This window comes from Myxocyprinus asiaticus, chromosome 4 (genome assembly GCF_019703515.2).
Source record: "Myxocyprinus asiaticus isolate MX2 ecotype Aquarium Trade chromosome 4, UBuf_Myxa_2, whole genome shotgun sequence".
NCBI lineage: Eukaryota > Metazoa > Chordata > Actinopteri > Cypriniformes > Catostomidae > Myxocyprinus > Myxocyprinus asiaticus.
In genome coordinates, this window is record NC_059347.1 from 54,699,893 (window position 1) to 54,727,734 (window position 27,842).

Consider the following 27,842-nt stretch of genomic DNA (forward strand, 5'->3'; position numbering starts at 1 on the left):
CTTTGAAGGTCCGAAAAGCACATAAAGGTAGCATAAAAGTAATCCATACGACTCCAGTGGTTAAATCCATGTCTTAAGAAGTGATATGATAGGTGTGGGTGAGAAACAGATCAACATTTAAGTCCTTTTTACTGTAAATTCTCCTTTCTACCCAGTAGGTGGCGATATGCTTGAAGAATGTGAATCGCCAAAAACAAAAGAATAATGTGGAATGTGGAAAAGAAGTGAAAGTGGAGATTTATAGTAAAAAAAGAACTTAAATATTGATCCGTTTCTCACCCACACGTTTTATATCACTTTTAAAGACATGGAATTAACCACTGGAGTCATATAGATTACTTTTATGCTGCATTTATGTGCTTTTTGGAGCTTCAAGGTTCTGGCAACCATTCATTTGCATTGAATTGGCCTACAAAGCTGAAATGTTCTTCTAAAAATCTTCATTTGTGTTCTGCAGAAGAAAGAAAGTAATACACATCTGGGATGGCATGAGGGTGAGTAAATCATGAGCGAATTTTCATTTTTGGGTGAACTATCCCTTTAATGTACACTCTTTTTTTCTTTTTTTGTCTTATGCAACCCTGCAGCCACATCAATGTCCCTTAAAGACACAAACCAAAAATGTGTTCCTTTTAACTCGCATTATATTTGATATTAATTAGCATTATTATTTGTCACCTTCAAATAAATAAATAAAAAAAATCGATACTTGGGTTGAGAAACAGACTTGCCTAATGGCACATATACTCTGCTACGTGCACACATTATTTTGTTTTCCTTAAAGGCAACTAAAAATGTCAATCTATGCAAATATAGCCCCAGTATTTTAAGTAATAATTGCTGTTAATTTAACAAAGCAAAATCCAAATATTTCACATATCCTGGTTGGGAATCACTATTCTAGTTAGCCTTACTCCATTGTTAAAAAATCTGAAAGGAATGCTAATGGAATGTGTATTATAATCCGGAAGCATTCCTAAAGGGCTCAAAAGAAAAATCCTCCATAAACTAGACAAAATCCTACGAAAAAAAATGAAATGATCCATTAAGATCTTATTTTATTCTAAGAGGATAATTAAGGGATTCTTGTTTGATCCCATTAGGGTTGGTTGCAAAATATAGAAGTAAGTCTTGATTCGAGCAGGAATAAGTTGCAGTTTTGAAACGTCAGTGCACTGTTGTTTGTGGTGCAATTGCAGTTTCGGTGCAGTAGATGGCGACGGAGATTAATAGACCATAAACAGGCCCGTGTTGAACTGAAATTATCATTCTCTTATATGTGTACTAAACGTCCTAAAAAACAACTGTTGAGGAAAATTGAGTCGGCAGTTTAGTTGAAGACGCTGTTTGCTTATTTTACTTTTTTAACAGTAGCGAAACTAACATGTTCATTGACATCCATTATTTAATACCGGTCACTATATCATAATGATATTTAACAAATATTCCTATTATACCCGATGATGTTTTGATTTTCAAGATAAAGGTAACATCCGGGCCTTCATGCTGTTTACATCAACCACGTGTTCTACGGATAGGGGCTGGTGCGCGCCCCTGCCTCGAAATGGGCACGTGTCTTTGCCGGTAGCGCGCATTCTCGAAAACAAGCGAGATGCTGTGCGCGCGGTTATGCGTTTGTCTGGTGCATGGAGCCCGCGCTGATTGGCTCTTTGGGCGAGCTCTCTCGGCAGCTGATTGGTTTGACATCAACGATCCTCAACCCGATTGGTTGTCATGTCCGTGGAAGGGAACGTCGTCATACTAATCCCATATTTTCTTCTTCAACATGTTCGATGGGAACGTTAATGCGGATGGTTTCAAAACAAACCGTTGCGATCGTTTTGCGAAGCATTTATGAAATTCATAGCCGGTGAAATTTCGTGCGGGGAAATATTAAACTTCTCCTGGGTTTTACATAGCATACACATTGACATGAACATAATCGTAATTTTTTTATTTTTTTTTATTTTAATAAATGCGTCATTTAATGTTTTGGACAATTACTGCTATATTAATTTGTTGAATTTTTATTAAAAACTGCCATTTAAAAACTGCATAAATGGGCTATTACGCAGCTTCCTTAAACCGCTTATTGGGCTATGATTAATTTCGTTTTTGTCGATACATTTGACGTTCAAGGCTCGGAAAAGTAATCGCGTGCTTGCGTAGCCTGCACAATATTTGTGAATGAAAGCGGGACAGATCTAAATGTCAGTGAGTGAGCGTGCGGCGCACATTAATAGCGACCTCCGCCTCGACGTGACCGAATCACAGTCTCATTCAAAAATCCGCAGAGTGGAGAGAGTGTCAAAGCGGAAGAAATATGAATACAAGACTCTAAACAACGGCAACAACAACAGCATCATCTGGGACCGTCGTGCCACATGCGGGCATCACAGCGCTCCTGAATGTCAAACCCTGCAGCGGGGAGAAACATTTATCCACTTCCACCCAAAAGGTATCGCATTCTGCATAGTGCATCACTTAGATTTTATTATACTTTTCCAACGCAAACACCAATCATTGCATGGCTTGTCTATTGAGCATTGCTTATAGGTGTGATTTCGCGAAGGTCACATTGGAGCTTTGTTTTGAAATATACAGAACCCTTAAACATAGTGTAAAAGTTAAAACACGAAGCAGCTGAGCTTATCAATAGGTCTGTATTTCTCTTATGAAGAGGTATGCCTGGTAGCCTAATAATTAACCAGTGAACAGCTTTACTGTGGGTTGCCATGGCGCGGTGAAAGTGTTATAAAATGGGACGCAGAATGAAAACATATGACATCATCAGGGCAGTTGTGGCGACTCGACAGGCTTCCTTATTTAACAGAAGACTTCAAAATATTCCACAGCCGCCTGTTCGCCTTTGAAACGATTGACAGATAATCGTTGGAACAGTGCGTCCGTCTGTGTCACTCGGTAATTCTTGACTTATTTTTTAAACATGATGTCCATGAATTTGATGACAGTGACATGCAAGTTTTAGCAATATCTCCACGTCGATTTATTGCATTAGATGTGTGCACGGTTATTTGAATGTCAGGTTGTTTTTTCGTGACAAACGTTTTATTTTAGTCGTGCTCTTCAGTTATTATTTATAAGGCGTAGCAGATGCTCCCTGACGCATAAAGATGGGGCCGTTTCTTTAGTGGGATCAGGGATGGACGGGCTGTTAAACGCTTATATACCCCTGACAATTTATTTAGCAACATGGAAATGATGGCTCTTTATTTTACATGAATAATACGATTATATAGGGGGTGTGTGGAATCAGTGACATTATAGCAAAAACTTCTAAATGTAGCGCAATTTAGACACGGTTAGAATAAGGATATTATAATAAATTATCATATTCGTGGCTAAACTAGTTATTGATTACCAAATGTAAATATTTTACTTTAGCAATTTTATCTTTCAAATCTAAAACTTTTCAATCTAGTACAGTTTGTTGTTATTTAAACGCGGACCAGGGGTAGGGGATCTAATAAAAACATGCTATCGAAGTCATGTAATCTTTAGGTTACCTTGTATTTATTTACACATCCGGGATTCTTTTACGCTGACGGTTGCCCCTCCCCAGCAGCACATTTATTGGATTATTCGCACGTCAATCAAGCGACGCTCCGCCCTCCCAGTGACGTCCTCATCACAAAGCAGCGAGTCTTTCACAAACACAAAGAGTGCAACAAAGACTAGAGAAATGTGCAGCCTACCGACACACAAAATTGTCATATAGCTTCAGTTTGGGACCCGCGAGACGGAATCTACACCGAGACGAGACAACAGAAACCATAAAAATAAACCACAAAGCATACTTCGGAAAAATTACATTCAGCTTCCCTATAGAAAACCTATGCTAATCTTCGCATATATATCAAGCTCAGGTGGTAAGTTGAGAGTTTGCAAAATAATGTTGTATTTATACATGACAATAGCATCATTGTTGTACATCAACAGAATAATTCAGTATAATTATTTTCAAAATCGTTTTACCTGTCAGTGGGAAAATGTTGAGCTGGTTGAATGCACGCGATTGTAAGTTATTAACTACACGTAATAAAAACACAAAAATGGCATTTGTCAGTCTAAAGAGGCACGAATTTCATGCTGCTATATGAATCTGCAAAAATGAAACACTGTTTTTTCCAGTTTCGCTCTGCATTTCCTGGTTTGATCACAAGCGCGTGCAGCAGAGCCTTTGTTTTGTATCCACTTTGGTTGCACAGTTTCTTTGTTGTTTGCTCTAAAAGATCCCGCTGACAAGATTTAATTTGCACCTTTTGTCACTGTTGGTCCATTGTTTTCCCGTACAAGAGCTACTGAATTGGTCCTATGTACATTTTACTCTGTTTGTCACTTTGCAATAAAGTAAAACAAAGGAGACAAATTGATGCCTATGCGGAATAACTTGTACTAAACATCTGAGTGGATTATTGTTATTATATAAGTGACCACGCTTTAACGTGGCCATTTTGCGTCTTTAATGGATTATTTGTTATGTTGCTATATATTTTTTTTTTCTTAACCCCTAATCCGAGCACGTTATAGTCGTCACTTTCTCATAATTAGCGTTATCCTTTCAGGTTAACACGCGCTCGTTGAACCCCTTTGTTTGTTCATCTGCTATTGATCTTCCTTTACGTTAATTATATTGTTAAATCTTAAGATTACACGCTTCTTTTGTTCCCATTTGATTGAAGTAGTTGCATAAGAGATTCAACAATCATAACTATTTTTTTCTGACATTTAACAATGTATATCGATTGAAATTAACTTGCTCATAGCATCATACATGACATGTAAGCTATCTGTTATCAAAGCTTGTGTTTGTGCTTAGCCTATTTGTTTGTCTACACAGTAGAATTTGCTTAAATACGATTAAATATCGTTAATCTCCTGCCTTGCAACATCGAATAAAAACATCCAACACGATGACGATCTATAGGTATAATGTTTACAGGTAGGCAAACTCTGATTTCCACCGAGACGCGCTCGCTCTAGTTGAGTTCGCGAACTTCGCGTGCGCGCGCGCTTTGTTGGTCGTCATCATGGTTGGCGACTTCCTGCGCTATTGCGGAAGTGTCTGTGTTTTTCTTTGCATACAGTGTTGTTGGCCCCTCATTAGCGTATAATACTGAGTTTCCTGTTATTTGCTGATTGTATGTGCGGTCTGCATGTGAACTATGAAATGAGAAACGTTTGAAAGAAGCCGACAAAAATATAAAAAGTGAAAAAGACAGCTACGTGACTAAAATAACATTATTTTTCAAGTCTGAAAATGTCTGAAAATTGAGTTTGTTTTATTAGGTTTAAGTAGTTTTGATAATTGTGTGCATGTAGTGCAGGGACTGAAATTTTTACTTCCTTTAAAGGGATAGTTCACCCCAAACTGAAAGTTCTCATCATTTACTCACGCTCATACCATTCCAGATATGTAGGACTTTCTTTCTTCTGCAGAACACTAACAAAGATTTTTAGAAGAATATTTCAGCTCTGTAGGTCCATACAATGGAAGTGAATGGTGATGTTTTCATGATGTTCTCTGAAGTTCCAAAAGCACATAAAGGCAGCAGAAAGGTAATCCATAAAACTCCAGTGGTTTAATCCATGTCTTCTGAAGCGATTCAGTCGTTTTTGGGTGGGAACAGACCAAAATGTTACTCCTTTTTCACTATAAATCTTGGCATCAGCAGTCTCCTTGCCGATCGTTATTTCAAGCTCGATTACACTTCCTAAAGCACCATCTAGCACTCTGCACATGCGTCAAGCACTAGGAAGTGTAATCGAGCTGGCAAGAATTATAGTTGAAAAAGAATTATATTTTGGTCTGTTTTTACCCTAAACAGATTGGATCACTTAAGAAAAAAATGGATTAAACCACTGGAGTCATAGGGATTGTTTTTATGTGCTTTTTGGAGCTTCAGAGTTTTCGTCACCATTCACTTGCATTGTATGGACCCACAGAGCTGAGATATTCTTCTAAAAATCTTCATTTGTGTTCCACAGAAGAGAGTCATACACATCTGGGATGGCATGAGGGTGAATAAACGATGAGAGAATTTTCATTTTTGGGTGAACAATTCCTTTAAACATTAAATATGTTCTGATTGGCTGTGCTTGTAGGGCATTGTGCCGCATTTCCACTTTCATACAAAGTTTATTGTCAGTAGTTTACAGTAGTTTATTGTCCAACACAGTTACAGTATATCAGTGCTGAATTTCCCTTTTACAAAAAAGTAATGTGGCAATACCATGGTACAGTGCTTGTATATCAGATCTTGCTTAATCTGTCAAAGGTGAAGATGAAATGGTTGTTTTTGCTTACTTTTATCTGATTTCAGCTGGTTATTAGCTCATGATTAGTATTTTTGCGATTCTATGTTCATGTTTTAGATCCTTAAAATTCACTTTAGAGGACTAGTTCACATCAAAAATTTAATATAGGATGGATTATGTTTAGTCCCATGAATAATGGCTTTCTCCGCCCTCCTTTTTTTTTGCCCTCTGTCTCTTTCCAGGTCATATTTTCTCCCGTGGTGTCTGTGTGGAGCGTACCACACACCCACTCCACAACAACGACGGCTTTTGCTTGCATCTTCCAGTGTTTCTTCTGTCAGCAAGTTCAGCAGAGCTGCAACTCATCCAGCGCCAGCCCAGAAGAACCCAGTGAGGAGCACCACAACTGTGAGATGGTAAAAATGACTAAGTCAAAGACCTTCCAGGCTTATCTTCCCAACTGTCACCGAACCTACAGCTGCATCCATTGTCGGGCACACCTCGCCAATCACGATGAGCTCATCTCAAAGGTTAGTGGAGAGTCTTAAATGGGAAGTGTGTAGTTGTTTTGACATTGAAAGCTTTTTCCTATTCCAACTTAATATGCTGAGACAACTATAAGTAAGCCATTGGTAGGTTGATTTCCCCTGAATGGTGTAAACTCTGGCTGTGTGGCACTTTTCAGAACATTGCTGTGTTTGTTTGTCTGACCAGCCAGACAGCAACTTTTGCTCAACCAATGGTGTGAGCTTGGGGTGGGGCTAGGGATGTTATTGATTAACACATGATCAATTAACTGTCATTAATAATTTGATCCATTAAGCTTTTTGTTGTTGTTGTTGTTGTTATGTCGCTTTAGAAATAAAAATTACTTGTTGATTGTCAGTTAATCATTTCAGAACAAATGCATTTAGTAATCATGCCAGCAGATGTTGAAAAGACTGTCTATACAGTCATCCACCACTAGAGGGCATGTGCATGTCACATCTTGTCCGCAACACAGAATAAAAACCCCACAGACGCACATCCGTCACTTCCTCTCTAGTAAAGATGAAGCGGGCTCAATGTAATCAGCGTTGGCATGATTCTCTATAAATGAACATCGTTTTCTGCATACACTGTGATAGTGTGTTAAAGTACAACATGACAACAAGCACTGTTGAGCCGCTGGTCTCCTTGTTTTATTGCAACCAACAATTATGTCAGTGATCGCGGGGAAAGCACAAAGGTACACTCACCTGATATCTCACCTTCACCAGAGAAGCGGTATATTTGTACTGTGTTTACGCGGCATGGGATGATTTATAAACCAAAACAAATAAGTCCAAAGGTCCTAAATATCCCACAATCAATCCACAACATGAAGATATAAATAAACTCAAATATGTATCTTCTATACAAGTTATTATTTAAAGTAATTGATTAACAATAATTAAATAATTCACAAATTTGTACTAAACATAGCTGAAATTTATTAAAATAAACTGAACCAAGAATATTTTAAGAGGAAAATTCCTATACTTGCTTTTCTTAAGTGTATTCATTTAAATAATATTTAAACAGTAGGCTACATACACATATTATTTGTAGTCCTCCACGTGCCTATTGCGGTGTTAACGATTAATCGATTAATTGATCGTTAAATTCCGCGACAGTCGATTATGAAAATGTGTGAAAATTGACATCCCTAGGTGGGGCTATCTGTTTGACTGACCAGTGGCACATGGAAAGAGTGTTCAGGAAACCTGTCTGAAAACAGTTGTTATTTTTGCAGTTTCTGTTTGGTGTCGCTAGAGGAACAGAAATGATGCACTTTACCTTTAGCTACATTTTTAAGTAGCGTGACATTAAGTTGTTTTCAAAGTATGTTCATAATTATACTAATTATAATTATCTAAAATATATTGCCCCTTTAGCTTCAAAAGAGTAGCTTGACTACAGTTTAACTACTATAAATGACTAGCTTGTAGTTTGGCAATGTGAAAAAATAGCTTCCCCAACACTGCTCACAAACAGACACACACACCTCTGAAAACACATACACATTCAAAACAACATCCGCAAAATAATTGTTTCAGGGGGCCTTGGATCACATTGTGTCTCAAACACAAGCCCATGAAAAAGTTTTACCGTTCCCTTGCAACATGCAGCCAGTCACATCTCTGCTTAAACTCTTGTTGTAGCACCCATAATAGGTTTACCAGCTTAACTGATGCACTGTTTTGTTTACGGTTAACAGTGATACCACACCAGGCACTTTGCATCTTGTTTGGTGGCTACAGCAGGATGTATTTGCGCAGGAGGCACATGCCATTCTTCCAGATGGCTAAGCTGTTAACGCTGCTGCAAGAGATGATTCATTTCCCAGTTTGCACTGCACCTGTCAGAATCGGTCACCCTTTCTTGTAGCTCAGACAGAAGCTTGCTGGTGGCTAAGTACGGGTGTTTCGGTTTACCTGTTTGCACGCTTCCTTATTGGTTTCTTGTTTTCCGTGGAAAGGAATTTGAAAGCTAGGCGTGAGTTTGTATTAGCTTCCTTATTGTTGAGGGAATTGCATGCGGCTATTTTAAATTCTCACAAACATATAAGAGGTCGACCTATAGTGGATTTTGCAGATACCAATAACTAAGGTGGTGGGGAAAGGCAGATAACCGATTAATCGACTGATAGTTTTTAAAATCAATTTATAGAATGTCAAAAAAAAAATCTTATTCTTTCCATACTGTAACGGGCACAGACAAAGAGTCCTAAATGAATAAAAGCCCAGATGCAGTTTGTTCAACCAAAATCCCAAGCATAACCAGAAAAAAATTCAGATTTGGTGCATAACACCTAGAGAAGTAAAGACATATCCCGTTATCTCGCACATGCATTTAGTGTGGACAAAAATGTCCCACGTGTTCAATTCGGACATTTACCTGAACATTGCCACAAGTATTTAGTTAAACCCCAAATTGTGCATTAACAAGTCCCCTTTCTGCTGGACAGAATGGAATGAGAAGAGAGTTGCTACGCTGGGTGACCTGTATGAAAATGGAGTGTTGAGATCCTTTGAAAATATTATGCAGCGGTTTGGGATTCCCAGATCTCAATTCTTCAGGTACCTACAGCTGCGCCATCTACTTTGTACCACCTTTGGGTGTGGTACACAGCCCCCTAAAGAGGCAGACACTATTGTGATGGTGCTTGCTGCTTTTGGAAAGGGTCATGAGGCTTCAGCGTACTATTCCTGGCTAATTCAGAGTCTAGGGGACAGGGTTTTAACATCTCTTAAGAAGTTATGGGAGAGAGACTTGAATTTAGTACTGGAGGATGAAGAATGGGGTAGGATTTTTAAAAATGTCAAGTCTTTGTCTAGGGATGCAAGTGTGCGCCTCATTCAATTTAAGATTCTGCATCGTTTTTATTGGACTCCCTTTAGATTGTATAGGATTGGAATGTATGTTGGGTGACGGGAGGGGGGGTAGGGGCATATATTGATAAAAATGTATTCCGTGTTTAGCAAATGGGTCTGCTCCATGACAGATGTTGCTTACATATCCTGATATTTAGTTGATGCCTTAAAAATCCCTTTGTTAAATATGACCCACTTCTTGAGAATAGAAGCATTTGTCTGGGTTTAAAAGAGGTATATGGTTGTGGCTTTTTACTTTTAACTGTTAAAAACAGATCAATTTGATTAGGACACAGTTTCCTTCTCCCAGATTGGCCACCATCGCAGCTACTTGTCATCTCTGAAATCTTTCCGTGACAATACAGTCTTTCTTGATATGTTTATTGTGGTGAATCCCCCATTGAAAGCATGTGTGTTGTCCTTCTAAAGCTGAGCCATTCTTTCATAAACACTGAGGTAAGGTATCAAGGTATCTTTTTTGCATTATGCTGTCACAAGGCTGCCAAGAATTGGAGCTAGAGGATTAGCACGCCTAGCGCTAGCCAACGAATTGCAGCACTCACATGCTGAAATCTTGGATCGGCATCAAACATTGCTGACGGAATGTGGACCGTATTGTGGATGGGCTCAGCTAAGGCTTTGCTTCAGCAAGTCATCGTGAAGCACCACATTGGCTCACAGACAGATGGCCCATCTGCTGCAGAGATGGGACACCGGGTAGTATTTTTCTACATCAAGATCTTGAGACTTTAAGCAATGTCTAGTAGGGTTCTCTAGTTATTTGAGTAGGGAAATCTGTACATGGAGTGCCTACAAATGTATTCATAAGTTCTTGGTAGAAGTGCATATTCGCTATGTTCCAAAACCTAGTGAGCTGCCTTTGAAGACAGAATTTGAAGGTATCATATCTGGCTAGGCGAAGGCTGTTCCAAATGGTTGGCAGCCTAGTTATGTTGCGCATTCATTTTGTGACATTTACGCCTCTCACTCACACTAGAATGCCGTTGTACTCCACCGAAACAGATAGTTTAAAAAACGCTCTTCATCACTGCACACTTTGGAAAACAATGACATTAGAAAACGGATTAGCGTGGATGTGCCCTAAGGGGCCGAGTGTGTTCTTGCGCTAAAAAAAAAGCTAGGAATACAGAAGAAAGCTGGTGTCTCAATGTGCTCTACAAACGCTGAGCTTTTGTGCGTGACGCTAAAAAAAAAAGCAACGTCACCCATCTGCCGAAGATGCCTGTTTACTGCATTTGTACATAGAAAAACAACTGAAAGAAAGCGGAGATGGACGCAAAAACGCTTTCACTGTTTTGGACGGCTTCTACGTGAACAATGCATGTATTCTTCAAAGAAAGGGCTATCCCAGAAGGCCTTTGAATAAAAATCAAAGATGGCAGATGAAACAAGAAAAATGTTGCTTATAAATATACTTTATATTTTTACTTAATATTAAAAATAGCATTAAAAATAGTTGAATCTAATAAAAAAAATTGACTAGTTTACCCAATATTTGTTTGTGCCATGTATTTTCATGCTAACTAGAGTATTGTATTGATAGCTTAGCAACATGCTAACACAAACTTTACTGAAATCAATCATCATTATTCGAGTTTGTATGGCTTTTGAAGTTTAAACCAGTTAATATAAGGGTCCATCTCGGTTTGGATGCTGCCATAGAAGGCACCTGCCTATACAGGCAGTTAAAGAGTCCATTACCTCACTAGTAACCTATACCTACTATATAGGTTACTGGTTGTTTTTTTTGTTTTTGGAAATTATTTATTAAATAGAAGAGTAAAAAGAGAGACTGGGGAGAAGACTGGGATCAGTGTCGGGAAAGGACCTCGAGCCGGGACTTGAACTCTGGTCGCTCGGGACACTACCGCACCGTATGTCTGAGCCCTACCGGCAAGGCTACAGCTCTGGCTGGTTACTGGTTCTGATCCATTTTCTTTAACTACCGAGGTAGGAGGAGGAGCAGAGAGCTTTAAAGTGGATTACCCAAGTCCTTCCATCAGAGTTTCCTTTTAAACTGCTCCCACAATCAGCCATTGACTGCAGCTTGTCTCTCAGCCAGATGCCTGTGATAGGAACAGTAAATGACCCACTTGTTCTGTTTTAACAACAGTAATCTCAGGTTACATTAGCAGAACCAGCAAGAAAGGGAAGGAAGTCAGTCAGTTAGTGCTGAGCAGGTCTATAGCCAATAGATAAATGAAAAAGTCAGGAAAGAATGGGTGGTTTTGTTTTCAAGCCAGCTGGAGAGATTTAGGCTTTCAATCAAAATCAGCTTGCGTTGGGTGCAGGAGGAATTGCAGACATTTTGCAAATCTTCATAGATGTCTGCTCTTTAAAGTTCTCTGGTTGTGGAGAGAATGATAGTGGTTAGATTTTATGATGTGATCTAGAACAAATAAATGCCATAAGACGTTTGACCTGTGATTAAAGTGATAACACAATGCTTCATGCCCTAAACTTCAATAGTTTCGAGTGCAACATTTTCCAAGATATCATAGTAGGCCTGTGTGTCATATTAGTGGGTCATATGAAGTAAATATATCTGTGTAGTTCCTGTGCTAAAAAGGCATAGAAGTATATAGCATTCATGTATACGTATAGCACAGCAAAATAACATTTGTTACGCTACTACTACTAAATTTGCAGGAATCATAGGTTTGCCTTGGCCACCTCACAACTACATTGGCCACAGCCACTTGTGGATCACTGATTGTTGATTACATAAGTTACATTTTTAAAACTTTTTGCAGTTGTTTTAAGCAGTTCCCTAGTATTCAACTGGATACGCTAAATGTGAACACCTGTAAAATGTATACTGTACACCCTTGATTGAAAGTTTGCATTAAGGTTTTAGATTTTTTAAGGTTTTTTTTTTTTTTTTTGTCAACTTTTTTTTTTTCATAAGTTCAGACACGTATAAAGGAAATTTCAAATGTTCTCCTTTAAACTTACTTTTTTGCGTACGCAGCATTTATAAATCGGGCCCCAAAGTCCAAATCACCAGTTTAGCACAGTTTATATAATCTGCAAGTTAACGTAAATAGCATTGCCATAAGTAAAATCCATTAAAGGGTTCATTAATTTCTTAAAAAGAGAAATGCATCCCCTGGTAAATATGAGCGAACTGTCAGATCCTAGTGATCCCTTGTGTGTGGCCTGCTGTTATGGTTACAAGTAGTTAAAAACCAATCAACATTTACCATAATATCCTTAGGCCATGTCAAAACCTTAAAGAAACAGGTCATTTGGAATATTAGAAGTGAGGTTTTGCTACAAAAAGGATTTAAAAACTAACTAGCACTCAGGAATTAATTACGTTTGAAGGGAAATTCTGAAACAAAAGAGTATGCCTTATTGTGTATACATTTTAAACATTAATGGTAAACCAAGAGCTTACGTAAAACATTATATTGGCTAAGGTTTAATTATAATAACTCTTATACAATAATGAGCAGTTGTTTGCTTATTTTCACTCCACGTTTCCCATGACAACAGCACACAGCTTTTGTCATTATGACATAATAATAGACGCAGGTCTCTAATTAAATCTTGTTGGTCTGGATCATATGCATTCTCTTTTTCCTAAACATGCAGCCATTGCCCCTCTCATTCCCATGTGCATTATGTACATACTGCCATTGTAGCTACAGCCAGATTTACTTGTCCCACAATGTAAAACGACACAGTTGGGGGCCTCTCATTGTGTCAATGCCCCGATAAAATTACTAGTTTCCCTTCAGCTCTAGCTGTTTAGACACTCCTCTTAGAAGAGTGCAGACAGTCGCTGTGGGCTTTAACAGTCTTTATTAGGCTCGAAGCTCTGTACTCAGGTCATCGGCAGTGGAAAAGTAAAGCCGATTTGCTCCTGTCCCAGCTTTTGCGACCAAGGTTGACAGCTGGTTACCAGGAGCATTTTGGCCTACATCCAAACGCCTAAACCAACAATAAGCATACATTGCATTTGTAGAAAATTCATAGACATATATGCAAAAGTGCATTGTTTGAATACATCCATGAATTTGGTTGTTCCAATCAATATGACTTTCTTCCATTGAACACAAAGGAGATGTTTATGATGTTAGCCTCAGTCACCATTCATTGCCTAACATCTCCTTTTATGTTCCACAGAAGAAAGTCATACGCATTTGGACCAACATGAAGGTGAATAAACAATGATACAATTTTTATTTTGCAGTGAACTATCCCTGTAAGTTTTCCCTGAAAGCTTTTCTAAATTAGAAACATCACACGTTCTTTTTAACTCATCTTTTTAGATGCTTTCTCAGAGCACTCAGTGCTCCATTCATGAATATGTCTGTGTAACCTTTAAAAACGGCTTTACTACTATAATATGCTCTTACTAAAAACAGAACAGCTTTTTATAACTTAAGTCCCCTTATGTATATTTTCCCAAATGGTCTCCTCTGTGTATTATTACCCTCACAGAGTGCCATTTATTAGTAGTGCTTGCTAAGGCAGGCATTACTATTGCTTTTGCTCATACTGTAATTAGGTTTAGGGACTTGAACAAACCCCTAACCATAAGTATTCAACTTTGTGTGATGGACATTAATAATTACTCTAATTGTGGGGTTGTTGAGGAGAGGTGTGCTACTTTTCTAAGAAATCAGACTTTCAGTTTTTCACCCAATGTACAATACAACGGTGCTGTGCTTTTCAAAGACTTTCTAATGTTGTGCTTAGTTCTTAACTTTATTAGAATAAAACATTCATTCTAAGTCTCTCTCTTTTGCCTCTCTAGTATGTAGTGTCAAGTATAGAGTGTTCAGGCTTGTTGTCTATCCTTTCCATTGATGCTTAGCAGTGCTGTCGGGCTGAAGAGAGAAAGAGAGAGGCATAGAAGGAAGGAGAGAGTGGCTAGGAGGAGATTAAGGGCACTGACAAAGAGGAAAGACAGGACACAGACAGCTTAAAAAAAACAAGACACGTAACACTGGAAATCTTTAAACGCATATTAAATTGAAAATTCTCTTTGAATTTACTCACACTCATGCCATCCCAGATGTGTATGACTTTCTTTTTTTTGTAGAACACAAACGAAGATTTTTAGAAGAATATTTCAGCTCTGTAGGTCCATACAATGCAAGTGAATGAAACTTTGAAGCTCCAAAAAGCACACAAAGGCCATATACAAGTAATCAACACAACTCCATTGGTTTAATCCATGTCTTCTGAAGTGATCTAACTGATTTTGGATGAAAACAGACCCAAATATAAACTATAGATCTTGACATCTGCAGACTCCTTGGCATTCATGATTTCAAGCTTGATCGGTATCTAGCGCTCTACACATGCGTTAAGCACTAGGAAGTGTAATCGATCTTGAAATCATGATCATGCCTAGAGACTGCATTGGCAAGATGTACCATAAAAAGGAGTTATAATTTGGACTGTTCTCACCCAAAATCGATTGGATTGCTTCAGAAGACATGGATTAAACCTATCACTGGAGTCATATTGATTACTTTTATGTTTCCTTTATGTGATTTTTGGTGCTTCAAAGTTTTGGTCACCATTCACTTGCATTGTATTGACCAACAGAGCTGAGTTATTCTTCTTAAAATCTTCATTTGTGATCTGCAGAAGAAAGTCATACACATCTGGGATGGCATGAGTGTGAGTAAATGATGAGAGAAATTAAATTTTTGTGTGACCTATTCCTTTAAAGTGTGTAATTTCTGCACCATGAATTACTTACAATAACGTAACAGTTTCCTGAACTGCTCAGATGTCTGGATGCTCAAACAAACAGAGCAATGTTTTGATAGCGCCACAAGGAAAACAGTGTTACACTTTTTTTGGGGAGAATCAACCAATGAATGGCTGACTTATAGTTGTCTCTGCATATTAATCTAGGAGAAAATATTTTAACAGAAAAAAATTACATCACTTTTAACCACTGAAAACAAAAACAACAGAAGCTGCCCTGTTCCACCTCCTGCCAGTGTGCCGCTCTGAGATGTATCTTTTTTTTTTATTTTTTTTTTTATGATGACAAATAAAACGGCACCTCTGTTCCTTCAGTCTCAGCTGCTCAACTCCATGTGTGGAGCTTATTATGTAGAGTGCCATAAATATACTCACATTTACCAAAAAGAAACACTGTTGCATATTTGCACGCACATATGCTTGGACCCATTTATGAAATGCACATGTTGGCCTGCGACCAGAGCTTGGCTGCCAGAGCACAGTGTATTTTAGGCCGACTTTCCATGAACAAATACACACACACACACAAAACCATAAACGCCCCCACACACACTGCAACTTGTTATTTCTTTGAGTGAATATTCCACAAAAAAAAAACATGTTTGAGTGTCCAAAAGTGTGTGTATCGAGCATGGGAGAAGTCTGATCTTAACGTTATCATTCATATATTTTTGTTTCTTTTTCCATCTCTCAAGTCATTCCAAGGCAGTCAGGGACGAGCCTACCTCTTTAATTCAGTGTAAGTATTAACCCTTGATTCAGTGAATCATATTTACATCAATGATCTATAACATGTACCTTGTTCAGAATTAGGGCTGTGCCAATACAATCATATATTGATAAGTTGTGATAACTTTTCTCATGATATTGCATCGATTGTTGTATCAATATTTCTACTGCATGTGCATCCATATCATTTTCTACTGCTTAATTGATCTGCAAGCTAAATATAAAAAACACTGAAAACATTGGTCAAAAGCCAAGTGAATCCACAGATTCATAATCTCCTGAGGATGTACTGAGTTTTAATTGTAATCCAATTATTTTGTAATGAATTGTGGCATACATAGCACTGGTAGTTCATTCGTAATTTACTGTCGACTATTGAAATTTTGGTATCGTGACAACACTATAAGGAAGGCACAACTCTTTATAAAGCTATTTTAGAACATTTATTGTGAAAAGTGCTACACAAATAAATCAAATTGAATTTTTGTGGGCGACACCTAGCCCTCTTCTGAATGCTCATCAAACGTTTACCATATAATTGACTAAAAATGCAGCAATCACTGATAATTAAATAAAATGTAATTAAATCCATCTGAGGTGCATATGCATGGAAATAGCTGTTTTGCATAATGCAAGGGCTGCAGGCCTAAACATAGCATAGCTATCTAATGATGTGAGTTGATGATTCATCGTGTTTACGAATTGCACTTTCAGTGCATTTAAGCCACCGACGCTGTGGTGTGAGAGATTTTAAAATGATAAGGTCGAGGTTGAGTATGTTTGCGTTAGTGAACTGTAACTTTCCTCCGGAAATTCACAGTATACACAGGAGTGTTAAGCTGTGGCGAATTTCTGGAACGCTTTAAAGTGGTTGTCATGGCAACCGTAGAATTTTCAGTTTCGAACATAAATGTGAGGATTTTGTCATCAAAGGAGAGTTCTGGCGTCCCTTGAAATATATTGAAAACTATCTGTATATACTTTTATGAAAAGGGTATTGTTAAGACTCTACACTGGATACATTTATTGATGCAACATAATTAAATCAATACAGGTCACCTACATTGACTTTCAGAAAACAGATTTGTCACATGTCAATTATTATGTTGACCTTCAATTGTGCTCTTTTTCTTCAGAGTGAATGTCGGTTGTGGTCCAGCAGAGGAGAGGGTTCTTCTAACAGGTTTACATGCTGTGGCGGACATCTACTGTGAAAATTGTAAAACCACTCTGGGCTGGAAATACGTAAGTTTCCACCTTATAAACTCTCCTTCCGGTACTCTCTCACCCTCTGTTAACGTTCAAGTTTTTAAATGGCTCCAACTGCATTTTAATTGCATCACAATACAAACGGTTTCAAGTTTGAAGGTGTTGCAGCTTGCTGATGTGTTTACTAGGGTGCTTGTTCGGTTGTTAACTAAACTTGCAGTAACAGCAGTTGGCTAACCTGATCCCTGTGCGTGCGTGTTTTTTGTGTGTGTGTGTTTCTTTATTTTTGTCCACTGATATCTTGTTACTTAGCAGGGCTATGTGGGCCAGTCTGTATTAGCATCCTCTTGCATATAGTTTAGCTCAATTTAATTATGCAGTATGTGCCTTTGATCACAGCTAAATTAGGACGTACTTTGTAGTTAAGTGTTTGTGCTGTAATGTTATTGTAGGCGATTTAAACGAGCAGATACTAAATAATCGTATTGGTAACACTTTATATTAGCTTTCATTAAAAAAGTCATTAACAAACACTGTAAAATAAAATAATGCTTAACAGATATGTAATGTACATTTCATAATATTTCTAAATATTTTAAACTTTATTCATATTTGAATGTACATTTAACTGATCTGTCAAGCGTTATATAATCAGTCAGCAAAGCTTTATAGGAACAATTGCTATAACTGAACAATGATGAACGTTAACAATATTACCAAAATGATTAAAGGACTGTTATACAGTATATGTAGTCAGATTTTGAAACAGACAATTCTGCTGTGCATTTGAATGGCATCTTGCAGTACTCGTAGTATAGCACAGTAAATAAAATGTCAAATAAAGTGCAAAATTAGAACACAATTGGAATTTATTTAAATACAAGATCTATGAATATTTCTCAAATAAAAAAATAAAACATTAGTTAAATATTTAACCAACTCTGAGATTTTGCCGATTTATACTTTTTGACAAAGGACATCAATATGAATCCGAATTGTGAGGACTAATGTTGATTTATGACGGTGTAACCTGATGTCTCAATGATTCGATCATCCTCACTTGTCACTTGATCAGTTATCTTAATTTTCAGATCAGGTAAAATACGCAAAATTGAATTTTCTTATTTTTATTATTGTTTTTTTTATATTTTAGTATTTTGATTTATTAATGGTTTTATACTTATTATTGTTTATTGGGTGACTAATCATGTGTTAATTGTTTGAACCACGTGATCTATAGGCACTAATTGTTTGTATTCTGTGACAAATCACGTTTGTGAATGTAGGGTGATGACGTCATGGAGATGCTGTCTATATAAGAAGAGGGTGGTCATGTTGATTGTAGTACACATTGCGCCAAAACGTCTGTGTCCTCTATCTTTTTCCCAATCACATGAAATAAAAGTGATAGAAGTGTACTATCTGTGTGCAGATCATCACCTCATTGTATAATTAATTTAAATACAAAATATATAACAAATGCTATAGACAGTGTTGGGTAGTAAGGGACTTACTGTAATATGGATTACATCATCAGATACGTAAATTGAGTAAATGGATACAAATGTTTAATAAAAGCGTGTAAGTGTAAATTCGTACTTAATACAGTTAATTCGATTTTTATATAAAGAAAATACAATAAATATCAGATTAGAATCAGATTAGATTACATAATCTGTAATCTAAAAGATTACATTACTGATTACAATTTTAGTTGTGTAATTTGTAATCACCACAACACTGGGTCTACAGTATAAACACATTCCGATGTGCATGCATAGCACTGTTGATGTTGACATGCTGGTGTTTTTGTGTTATTGTATAATGTTTGTTATATTGTAATTATATAATATTATGATAATGTTTGATTTAATAATTAACGTTGATATAAAGTGGATCAGTAAAGAGCAATGAAATGTATTTGCCATATACATTATATCCCAGTCTTTCCAAAAAAACTTTCCTAATTGCATAATTTAATGGAATGAAAATGTAATCTATTTAATGATTTTTTTATTTTATTTAATTTTTTATGAAACTTTAAATAAATTGATGTATCTCTACTTAATAGCAATAGAAGCCTATTGTGTGACTATATTACTAGACATTTTTAGTAGTCTCGAGCTAATGATGAGAAAGTTTTCGCACGATGTTTGTAGGCGGTGTTGTGTTTGTAAATGGCAATCTGAGGTTCTGCAGGTTACAATTTTGCAGTCTTATCTGTTTTTTTGTTTCTCTTCCCGAGTAAACAAGCACTCTCCTATCATTGGTTAAGAGGGATTTTGCCCTTGTGGCTCAAGCTTGTTAGATTTTAGGTCTCCACGTGCTTGATTACAGTGTTTAGGTTGAATTGACTCCGGAACACTGATCACAGACCAGTTTCTCTGTGCTTCCATTAGCAAGGTGATTAGACACTCAGTTGTTCCAGGAACGGTGTTTAAGTGCAGCTCTTATTTCAGGCTGACAGAGTTGAAGCAGGAATTGTAGCATTCAGATCTTGAGGCAAAAATGGGGGTGGGTTTAAAGATATTAAACTGACCGTATTATAGCAGCAGTTTTACTTCTATAACAACATTTAACGTACTTGGACCTTCAGTGTTTAATCTTGTGTAGGAAAGAAATAAATTTTTACTAGGGATGCTCATAAGTAATCGATTAATCGAGTACTCATTCAGCTTTAAATATAAGACTAGTAAAAACACTACTTAAAAATTGCAATTTGATTTTCCGGTAACACTTTACAATAAGGTTCCATTCGTTAACATTAGTTAATGCATCCGGTATCACAAACAAACAATGAACATTACAGCATTTACAGCATTTATTACTCTTTGTTAATGTTAATCAAAAATACAATTGTTCATTGTTAGTTCATAGTGCATTAACTAATATTAACAAATACAACATTGGATTTTAAAAATGTATTGGTATATGTGGAAATGAACATTTAACTAAGATTAATAAATGCTGTAAAAGTATTGTTCATTGTTAGTTGATGGTAACTAATGTTGTTTACGAATGTTAACAAATGGAACCTTATTGTAAACTGTTACCCATTTTCCTTGGTGCCTTTGCCCACCATTGGTAACAATGATACAGCTTCTCTTACCTAAATCTTGCCGTTACAACCCAATGCATTGGGTGGCGCAGTGGATGCATGACGTTAAAAGAATAATTCGCATAAAAAGAACATTTCAGTGATTTAAAGTGATTATATCTCTTCAACACTTGGAATGTATGTTTCTATGTCAAGGTATCTGCAGGTATCAGCTCATCCAATTTAATAATTTTTAATACCCTTTTCAAAAATATTTAAGACTTGCTCATTACTTCAATCACTATTGGGGTTAATGCATATATTTACCCACCACTAGATGCAACATGAAGTCACATATTAAAATGAAACGTTCTGAGATTAATTTGCGAGAGTAAAGGGATGGTTTGATACTGTATGCCTGCTGTGAGTATTTCTATGCAGACATCTACAGTAGTAATTATAGTTCATTACTTATGCTTATGTTCATTACTAGTCACAAGGTACCTCGACTGGATGTCACTCCAAAAATCGTACATCCATTTGTTTGTGTTTTTCAGTGCACTCATTAAGGCTCTCGTAAAACATGAGCGCAAATGGCACTGCATTATTGAAACTACCAACAAGCTTCTCCTTGATCTAGACCAAATCCAATTATATATGCTGTCATGCCACACGTGAAACTTTTTGCTTTATCTGAGCTATATTTTTGCTATGTCGGGGAACAGTGTTTGAAAAAGATGGCAAATATCTTCGTTCAACCTGAACGAGTGATGCTTTACCACTGTTCTGAGACACCACATAACTTCAGCCTGAAATGAATCAGGAGCTGTTTATTTATTTACACCAAAACAGCAATTCAGTTGGCCTAATAAAAAGTGGTATTTACCAACATATATTTTTACCCACATTTTTGTGAATTAACATTGTGCAAAAATTACAGTACAATTTCACTCACTTTATTGAAACCCATTTGAATATTATATTATTAATCATTGTGGGTTCCTTTCAAGTTTTTTATTATAATATAAAATCGAATTAATGTAATTTTGAGGATTAGATTTTATATAATCGCAATATATTTCTGTAGTATTTACTTCACCTTCACTTGGATCTTTTATTTTAGCAGACTTGGAGCCTTTATTTTGGCGGAAAGGGCAGTGTTTATTTAACCGTTTACATAGTTCCTCGTTTTAAATCTGGTTAAACACTGTCATCTCCTTTTCTGTGATACTGTGTCACGTTTTTAGATTTATATAATAACTTGGCTTTGACTCTGGCCTTCAGGACAGCCGATGGAACAGCACCCTCTTACTTTAATTCACTCCTCCAGGTCTATGTCCCCTCTCGCTCCCTGCGATCTAAAAGAATGAGTGACGCCTGGTGGTTCCATTGCAACGTGTCACAAAGGCGCAGACGATCATTTTTATTCTCTGTTCCTCAGTGGTGGAAAGCGCTTCCACCAGATATCTCCAGATATCACAAACATAGCTGCCTTTTTGTTCTAAATTGCATATAGGCTGCATTTAATATGTACAGTTTTACCATTATCTGTGTAGCAGATATTAATACTCATCTTCAATTATTTGTATTTTGTTATAACAAGCTTTTGAATATAAAGTTATTTCACCATATCGTGTGATATCCTAAAATATTCTATGTTGTAAAATATTTTACTTTTTCCACTAATTCATGTTCATAATTGGTTATTTCAATGTGGGACTTTTATTTTGAAAAATGATGTCATTGGCATCTTGTGTGTTCGACTTCATGCAGCGCTGCACAAACTGATCGGCGCAGGACTTGAAGCAGTGCATGTCGGTTAAAAATGTTGTCAAACTTTCAAACCAATGCCACCGTATGCCATGGAAGTACCACGAGAGCGATTCGAGAGCAGCAGGCTAGTGCAGCCTCTGCAGTTGCTCAAGAGGAGCTGCATAATCTCTGAATGACGAAACAGCTCATTCATGATTGGCCATACTCACAACGTGGCAACGGTTACGCATGTTTCATGGGCTGCGTTCGCAATTGCATACTTCACATAGTACTCTTACTACTTCTGCTATGCCAGTCTATGGTAAATAAGAGTAGTGTGGTAGTATGCCATTACCATAGTGTTTATTCTGACACCTCCAGTAAAATAATTCAGGCTTTAATTGGACTTTCTTCTTATACAAACAACAGGCACTGTATTAAGCAGCACATAACCTTTTCAAATGAACAATGTTTCTGGTTATTTTATGTAAAATTCAAACATCTGGATTCCACTTCGCCTGCAATAAAGAAAGCAAACATCGCGTGATCCGTCACTGGTGTAGGTTCAGCAGACGAGAAGTGCAAGTGCAGTGTTGCCAACTACTTTCAATGAAAAGACGCTAAAGGTCGCTAGATGATGCCATGCGTTAATTAGCATATTCATGACATCATCGCGTCGTATTTGCTAGTGATGGGAAGATCGGATCATTTTACTGACTTGGATCTTTGAGTCTCGTTCAGAAAAATGACGACTCTGTATTCAAGTCATTTCGTTCATTTGAGCAGAATTAAATTAAAATGTTAAATTTTCAATAGCCATATTGAAAAGGTCTACTTACGCAAACTTTGATTATAGTCCCAATAAAGAAAAAATGATAATGCAGCCAAGGACAAAATATGAGAAACAGAAAGATTAGTTCACCTCTGGAATCTTCTTGTCCGAGTCGTTCGTTCTTTTGTCACGTGACAGTGCATAGCGTATATGGCTGTCACGTGACAAAAGAACAAACAACTCGGACCAGGGTAGGGTTGCACTAGCTGTGCGTAAGTTCTCACATAAGTTGGGACTAAAGTTCACACTAAGGGCTTAGTAACTACTATTTAGTTTGTAACTAAGTCAGTGCTTAATTTGGTTGCACCACCTGTTCTTAAAGCAAGACTTAACTATTAGGTTGTAAGCTCTCCGTAAAGTAATGCGTAGTCGCATAATATGACGTTTACCCAAATTTATCCAATAAGCAGCCGTAATCCGTAAATATTTAGGGGCCGTTTACACGACAACGTTTTCAACTAAAAATGGAAAACTTTTTATGCGTTTTGGCTGTTCGTTTACATGACAACAGCGTTCTGGGGCCTGAAAATGCAAACTTTTGAAAACGGGTTTCAGAGTGCAAGTTTTTGAAAACAATGCTGTTATCGTCTCCGTGTAAACATATAAAAACGCGAATTTGTGAAAACAATGACGTCATGCGCTCCGTGGAAGAATACTTATGTGCGCAGGCACGCAGTGTTTCTTTACAAAGTGACATCGCCAACTACTGGCCTGGCATGCATAATACAGAGTTTTTAGTCGTTTTCACGGATCCGTGTGAACAGGGATCGTTTTCACAACGTTGTCGTCTCTACGCGAAACTTTTCAAAAACGCAAAGGAAAACTTTTCCGTTTTTTTGGTACATCGTTATCGTGTAAATATACCCTTTGTTTATACGTAGGGTTACGTCCTACCTAACTTTAATGGTACAACGCTCAAATATTTAGTAGTGCGTAAATTGTGACTTAGTGCCAATTTACGCCACAACTAAGCTAAGTTCTAACGTACGTATAGCTGGTGCAACCGGCCTCAGGTGACTCGAGAGGTGAACTAATCATTTCTGTTTCCTGTGTGTGCATAGCGTATACGGCTGTCACGTGATAAAAGAACGAACAACTTGGACAAGAAGACTCCAGAGGTGAACTAATCATTTCTGTTTCCTGTACAGCGCCTATGCGGTTTTCACGTAACGAACGGAGGTTGCGCAATGCGCATACGCGGCAAACACAAAATGAATGAATCCCTCTCTGAGACTACTCGTTCTTCTGAGTCACACAAAAGATTTGTTCAAAATGAACGAATCGTTCATGAACACCCATCACTAATATTTGCATTCTGCCTTGTGTCAGCCCTTTACATCTGTTTGTTTCTCTCCTACATTCTGTGCTCACATACTGTACTTTAATACAGCCGAATACTCATTAAAGCTGTTCTCATATTTGTTCTGTTTCTGTTGTCAGACAACAGAACGAGTATGAAATAGTGACTGAACCGCCGCCCATTAAGACTGCATGTTTTCAGGTTTTCATTCAACCTTATGACCCAAGGAGGGAAATGTTAAAAAAAAAATACCTCGGGTATTGTAATTTAAGGCTTTTAAATACTTTTTAATGGCCTTATTGTTCACCGAATTGATTTAATACCTTTTAATTCTTTTTAATGACCTGTATGTGTGTCTGCAAATGTTTTTTTTTTTTTTTTAATCTAGATGTTTATGCTTAGTGCTAATTTTTTCGTGAGAATAATGGGTTCAAAGGTGGAAGGTTGAACTTAAATTCAAAATTTCAAGTAATCGATTCCTTTTTTTTTGTTTTTTTTTTTTTTTTTGGGAGTTCTCCACTATAAAATTACTCGGTATGCCCATCCCTAATTCTTACAGTTGCAACCTGGCCATAGCAAAACAATTTTAAATGGGCCATATTCATATACTTTTGTAGGTTTTCCCCAAAAGTCCACTTATAATGTCAGTCAAGGTGTCTTATTTTAAGGTGGTCATCAATATAGTGTTTTTTTTTTGTTTGTTTGTTTTTTGTGGCAAATTCTAATGCTTATATCTTGAAAGCAGAGTGCATGAACACCACACAGTATTTATAACACGTGTGTGTATGTGTGTATATATATATATATATATATAACGCATATATGTTGTGGGTGTACATCTTAGCCTATGTAAAACTGTTATTTTAAAAGAGGATGCAAAAATTTCCCCAAATTTGATTTATTTTATTTTATTTTTTTATTATTGATTCAGCATCATAAAAAAAAAAAAACCTTTACTGATTTCAGAAGTCAAAACTGTAAATGTATTTTTCCTTTCTTTAAAGGTCTGTGGTTTGATATTATAGATTTGTGTGTTTTCTGTTTTTGTCTGTTACAGGAGCATGCATTTGAGAGCAGTCAGAAATATAAAGAAGGCAAGTTTATCATCGAGCTGGCTCATATGATCAAGGATAATGGCTGGGAGTGACTTTAACCTACTTCCTCTGTGCTCAGTGACCTTCAGGCTGCTCTGTCGTGGACTTTGCCGAGTGACACCACACTTGTACACGCACACAAACAAAAAACGCACAGACATGCATGCACACACATCGCCATCTACCTTGACACAACCAGACATCTCTACCGGCTCATCACAAAAACTACAAAGGCAGAGTTGATGGAACGCGAACAAAGACTTCTGCGGTCACTGAAAGACCCTATGGGACCTTTTCCGGGATGTACATGTCAACACTTTGGGATTCAAACCTACTCCCTACTGGTTTCGTTGTGCTCGGCCTTTGTGTAACCGCTCATGTAAGCTGTCAACAGTATCCAGAAGACACGGTCTCACTTTTTTTCTTTTCTCTTTTTACATTTTTCTCTCTTTGTGAATAAGCAGGAGATGGCGATGCATGCGTTTTAGTGTGGATACTTTCCTTTTTGGCAGGAATGTCAAATCCTTGGTGGGACTGATGTTACTGGTTAGCATTTTCTCCAAATCAGACCTGTTTCGATTGTGCTCTTTTGATTTCATGTTGGGATAGCAACAGACACGATTGACCTGACATGTTATAAGAGTTGGGGTTTGTTAAGGGGTTAGGCTGTGTAGCAGTATATCCAGGGAAGGTTTTAGGCGGGGATTCAGCATTGCAGTGTCATGGCATTTTGTATTTATGACGATCCCTGTGTTTTGTCTTATTTTATTTTCGGTTGAAAAGTTTTTTTTCTTCCACGGATGATTTCACTGTGCAACTCGTGGGACACTCTGGTACAGCAGTGGCGTCTAAACCCCTACATGAGCTTTAGTTTGTCGTTTGGTGCTTTTTATGAGATTACACAAACATACGTCTGTTGGCATTTGTGGCAGGTTCCATTTTTGCAACCGTACTATAGGCGAAAGATTTTGCTGTTTGGATGCACTGGGCATTTTGGTGAAAACTGCAAAACCAGTGTCCTCTGAGCAATGTTTGTGTTAAGTTTTCATAACCCCCAAGTTCACGCCAAATAACGATGACAAGATTTTACTAAACTATTGTTGATGTTATTATTACAATCTTGTGTATGTTCATCGATATGTGTAATTTATGTGTTAAACCACATGTTTGAACATGCACATGCATGTTAGCTCTGTGTTTTTACAAATTATGTTTAAGGCATACTTGAATGCAGTTATTTTGTTTGCACTTTGCAGAGGCCTTGTTCATGGGTTTAGAGGCAAAAGTCTGTCCATTTTATGGCCTTTTCCAATGATAATTTAATGATTGTACTAGATGCTTTGAATTTGCAGGGTTGGGTGATTGCTGGCTTGATCGTCTCCCTCTAGTTTAAAAAAAAAAAAAAAAACAAATCTGCTGCTTTTGCTTTCTATCACAGACTTTTAGGCAAACCTGTTCCTTAACACACTAGTAAATTTGTCCGATTTGATTTGTGCATCAAATTGAAAAAAAAAAATCGCCTTTCAAAGAGGAATCAAAATACCGTTACATGATTCTTTTGCTGCTAATAGAGTAAATGCAATCCCAAGCATTCACTTTAAATTTCTTCTGCACTTTACCGGACTGTCTGAGAGCAGCATCTTTTTTTTTTTTTTTTAGCTTTTATCTCCACCTCTTTGCCTCTAAGCAGCATGAATCTTGTGCCTCTTCAAATGAAAAAAGAAATCCCCCATCTCCTATGTTGTGCGGCGCATGACTCCGAGAAAACCCAGTACATATACTGAAGCTCTGCTGGAGCTTCAAAACGATCTAGAAAAAAAACACGAGCTTAGGAGAACCTGGAAAGGAACCTCACAGAATCTCTATCCACTCGAAATTCTATACAGAAGTGTAATATAATCCAGTATTTTTCATAGTTAAAGATGTTATGGAACAGTGGTTGTTTTCTGCAAAGTATATAAAAGGGGGCGGGGCTGTTAGAGAGAGGGGGTGGAGCTTGCTTCCTTTAGCGGTAAAAGAGGGGCATATATATATATATATATGAAGTTTTTGTCACGTTTAAAGGCGGGTGGGATGGTGGGCAATAGTAGATTGAGTGGCGAACCCTCAGTTAGCGTTCATCGCCAATGACAAGGTCAGTCCGGTCACATGACCTTTTGAATTTGTCAAAGACAATGCAAACAATATAGTTGTTGAGATATCTTACTTGAAAGAAGATACAGAGTTACAGACAATACATTGTCCCTGTCACACAGTTTTGTAAATAAAGTACATATTTAATGTTTTATACATATTTCTACTGGGTTAGTTTCTCTACTCCCTGACTTGAAGCACTTTTGTTCACCGTACCTCTGGCTTTATATATGTGTGTGTGTGAATGTGTTAATGAGATGAACGTGTGTATGTGGATGCATGTGCTCACTTATTTCCCCTTTGTTTATTGTAGCTGGTTTTGCCGTTG

At 37.3% G+C, this 27,842-nt stretch overlaps 1 protein-coding gene across 4 annotated transcripts; it reads left to right on the forward strand.

Moving 5' to 3' along the window:
- The first annotated feature begins 1,669 nt into the window (after positions 1–1,669).
- LOC127439690 (protein yippee-like 1) lies at positions 1,670–27,157 on the forward strand. 4 transcript variants are annotated; one of them, XM_051695940.1, is made up of 5 exons: positions 2,776–2,922; positions 6,522–6,809; positions 16,124–16,167; positions 17,294–17,402; positions 25,345–27,157. In XM_051695940.1, the coding sequence occupies exons 2-5, from the start codon at positions 6,693–6,695 to the stop codon at positions 25,432–25,434; spliced, it is 360 nt and encodes a 119-aa protein (XP_051551900.1). In that variant the 5' UTR covers positions 2,776–2,922; positions 6,522–6,692; the 3' UTR covers positions 25,435–27,157. The 4 variants fall into 4 exon arrangements, with proteins under 4 accessions (XP_051551898.1, XP_051551900.1, XP_051551902.1 ...); XM_051695942.1 differs by lacking the exons at positions 2,776–2,922; positions 25,345–27,157 and adding exons at positions 3,496–3,890; positions 18,653–19,364; XM_051695939.1 differs by lacking the exon at positions 2,776–2,922 and adding an exon at positions 3,630–3,890.
- The last annotated feature ends 685 nt before the right edge of the window (positions 27,158–27,842 follow it).

What these genes read in the sequence shown, in the direction of transcription:
- LOC127439690 (XM_051695938.1), top strand. Translation starts at nt 2,209, where the DNA reads ATGTCAGTGAGTGAGCGTGCGGCGCACATTAATAGCGACCTCCGCCTC. An exon ending in TATCCACTTCCACCCAAAAG is followed by an intron (nt 2,459 to 6,521) that starts GTATCGCATTCT and finishes GTCTCTTTCCAG; the next exon opens with GTCATATTTTCTCCCGTGGT.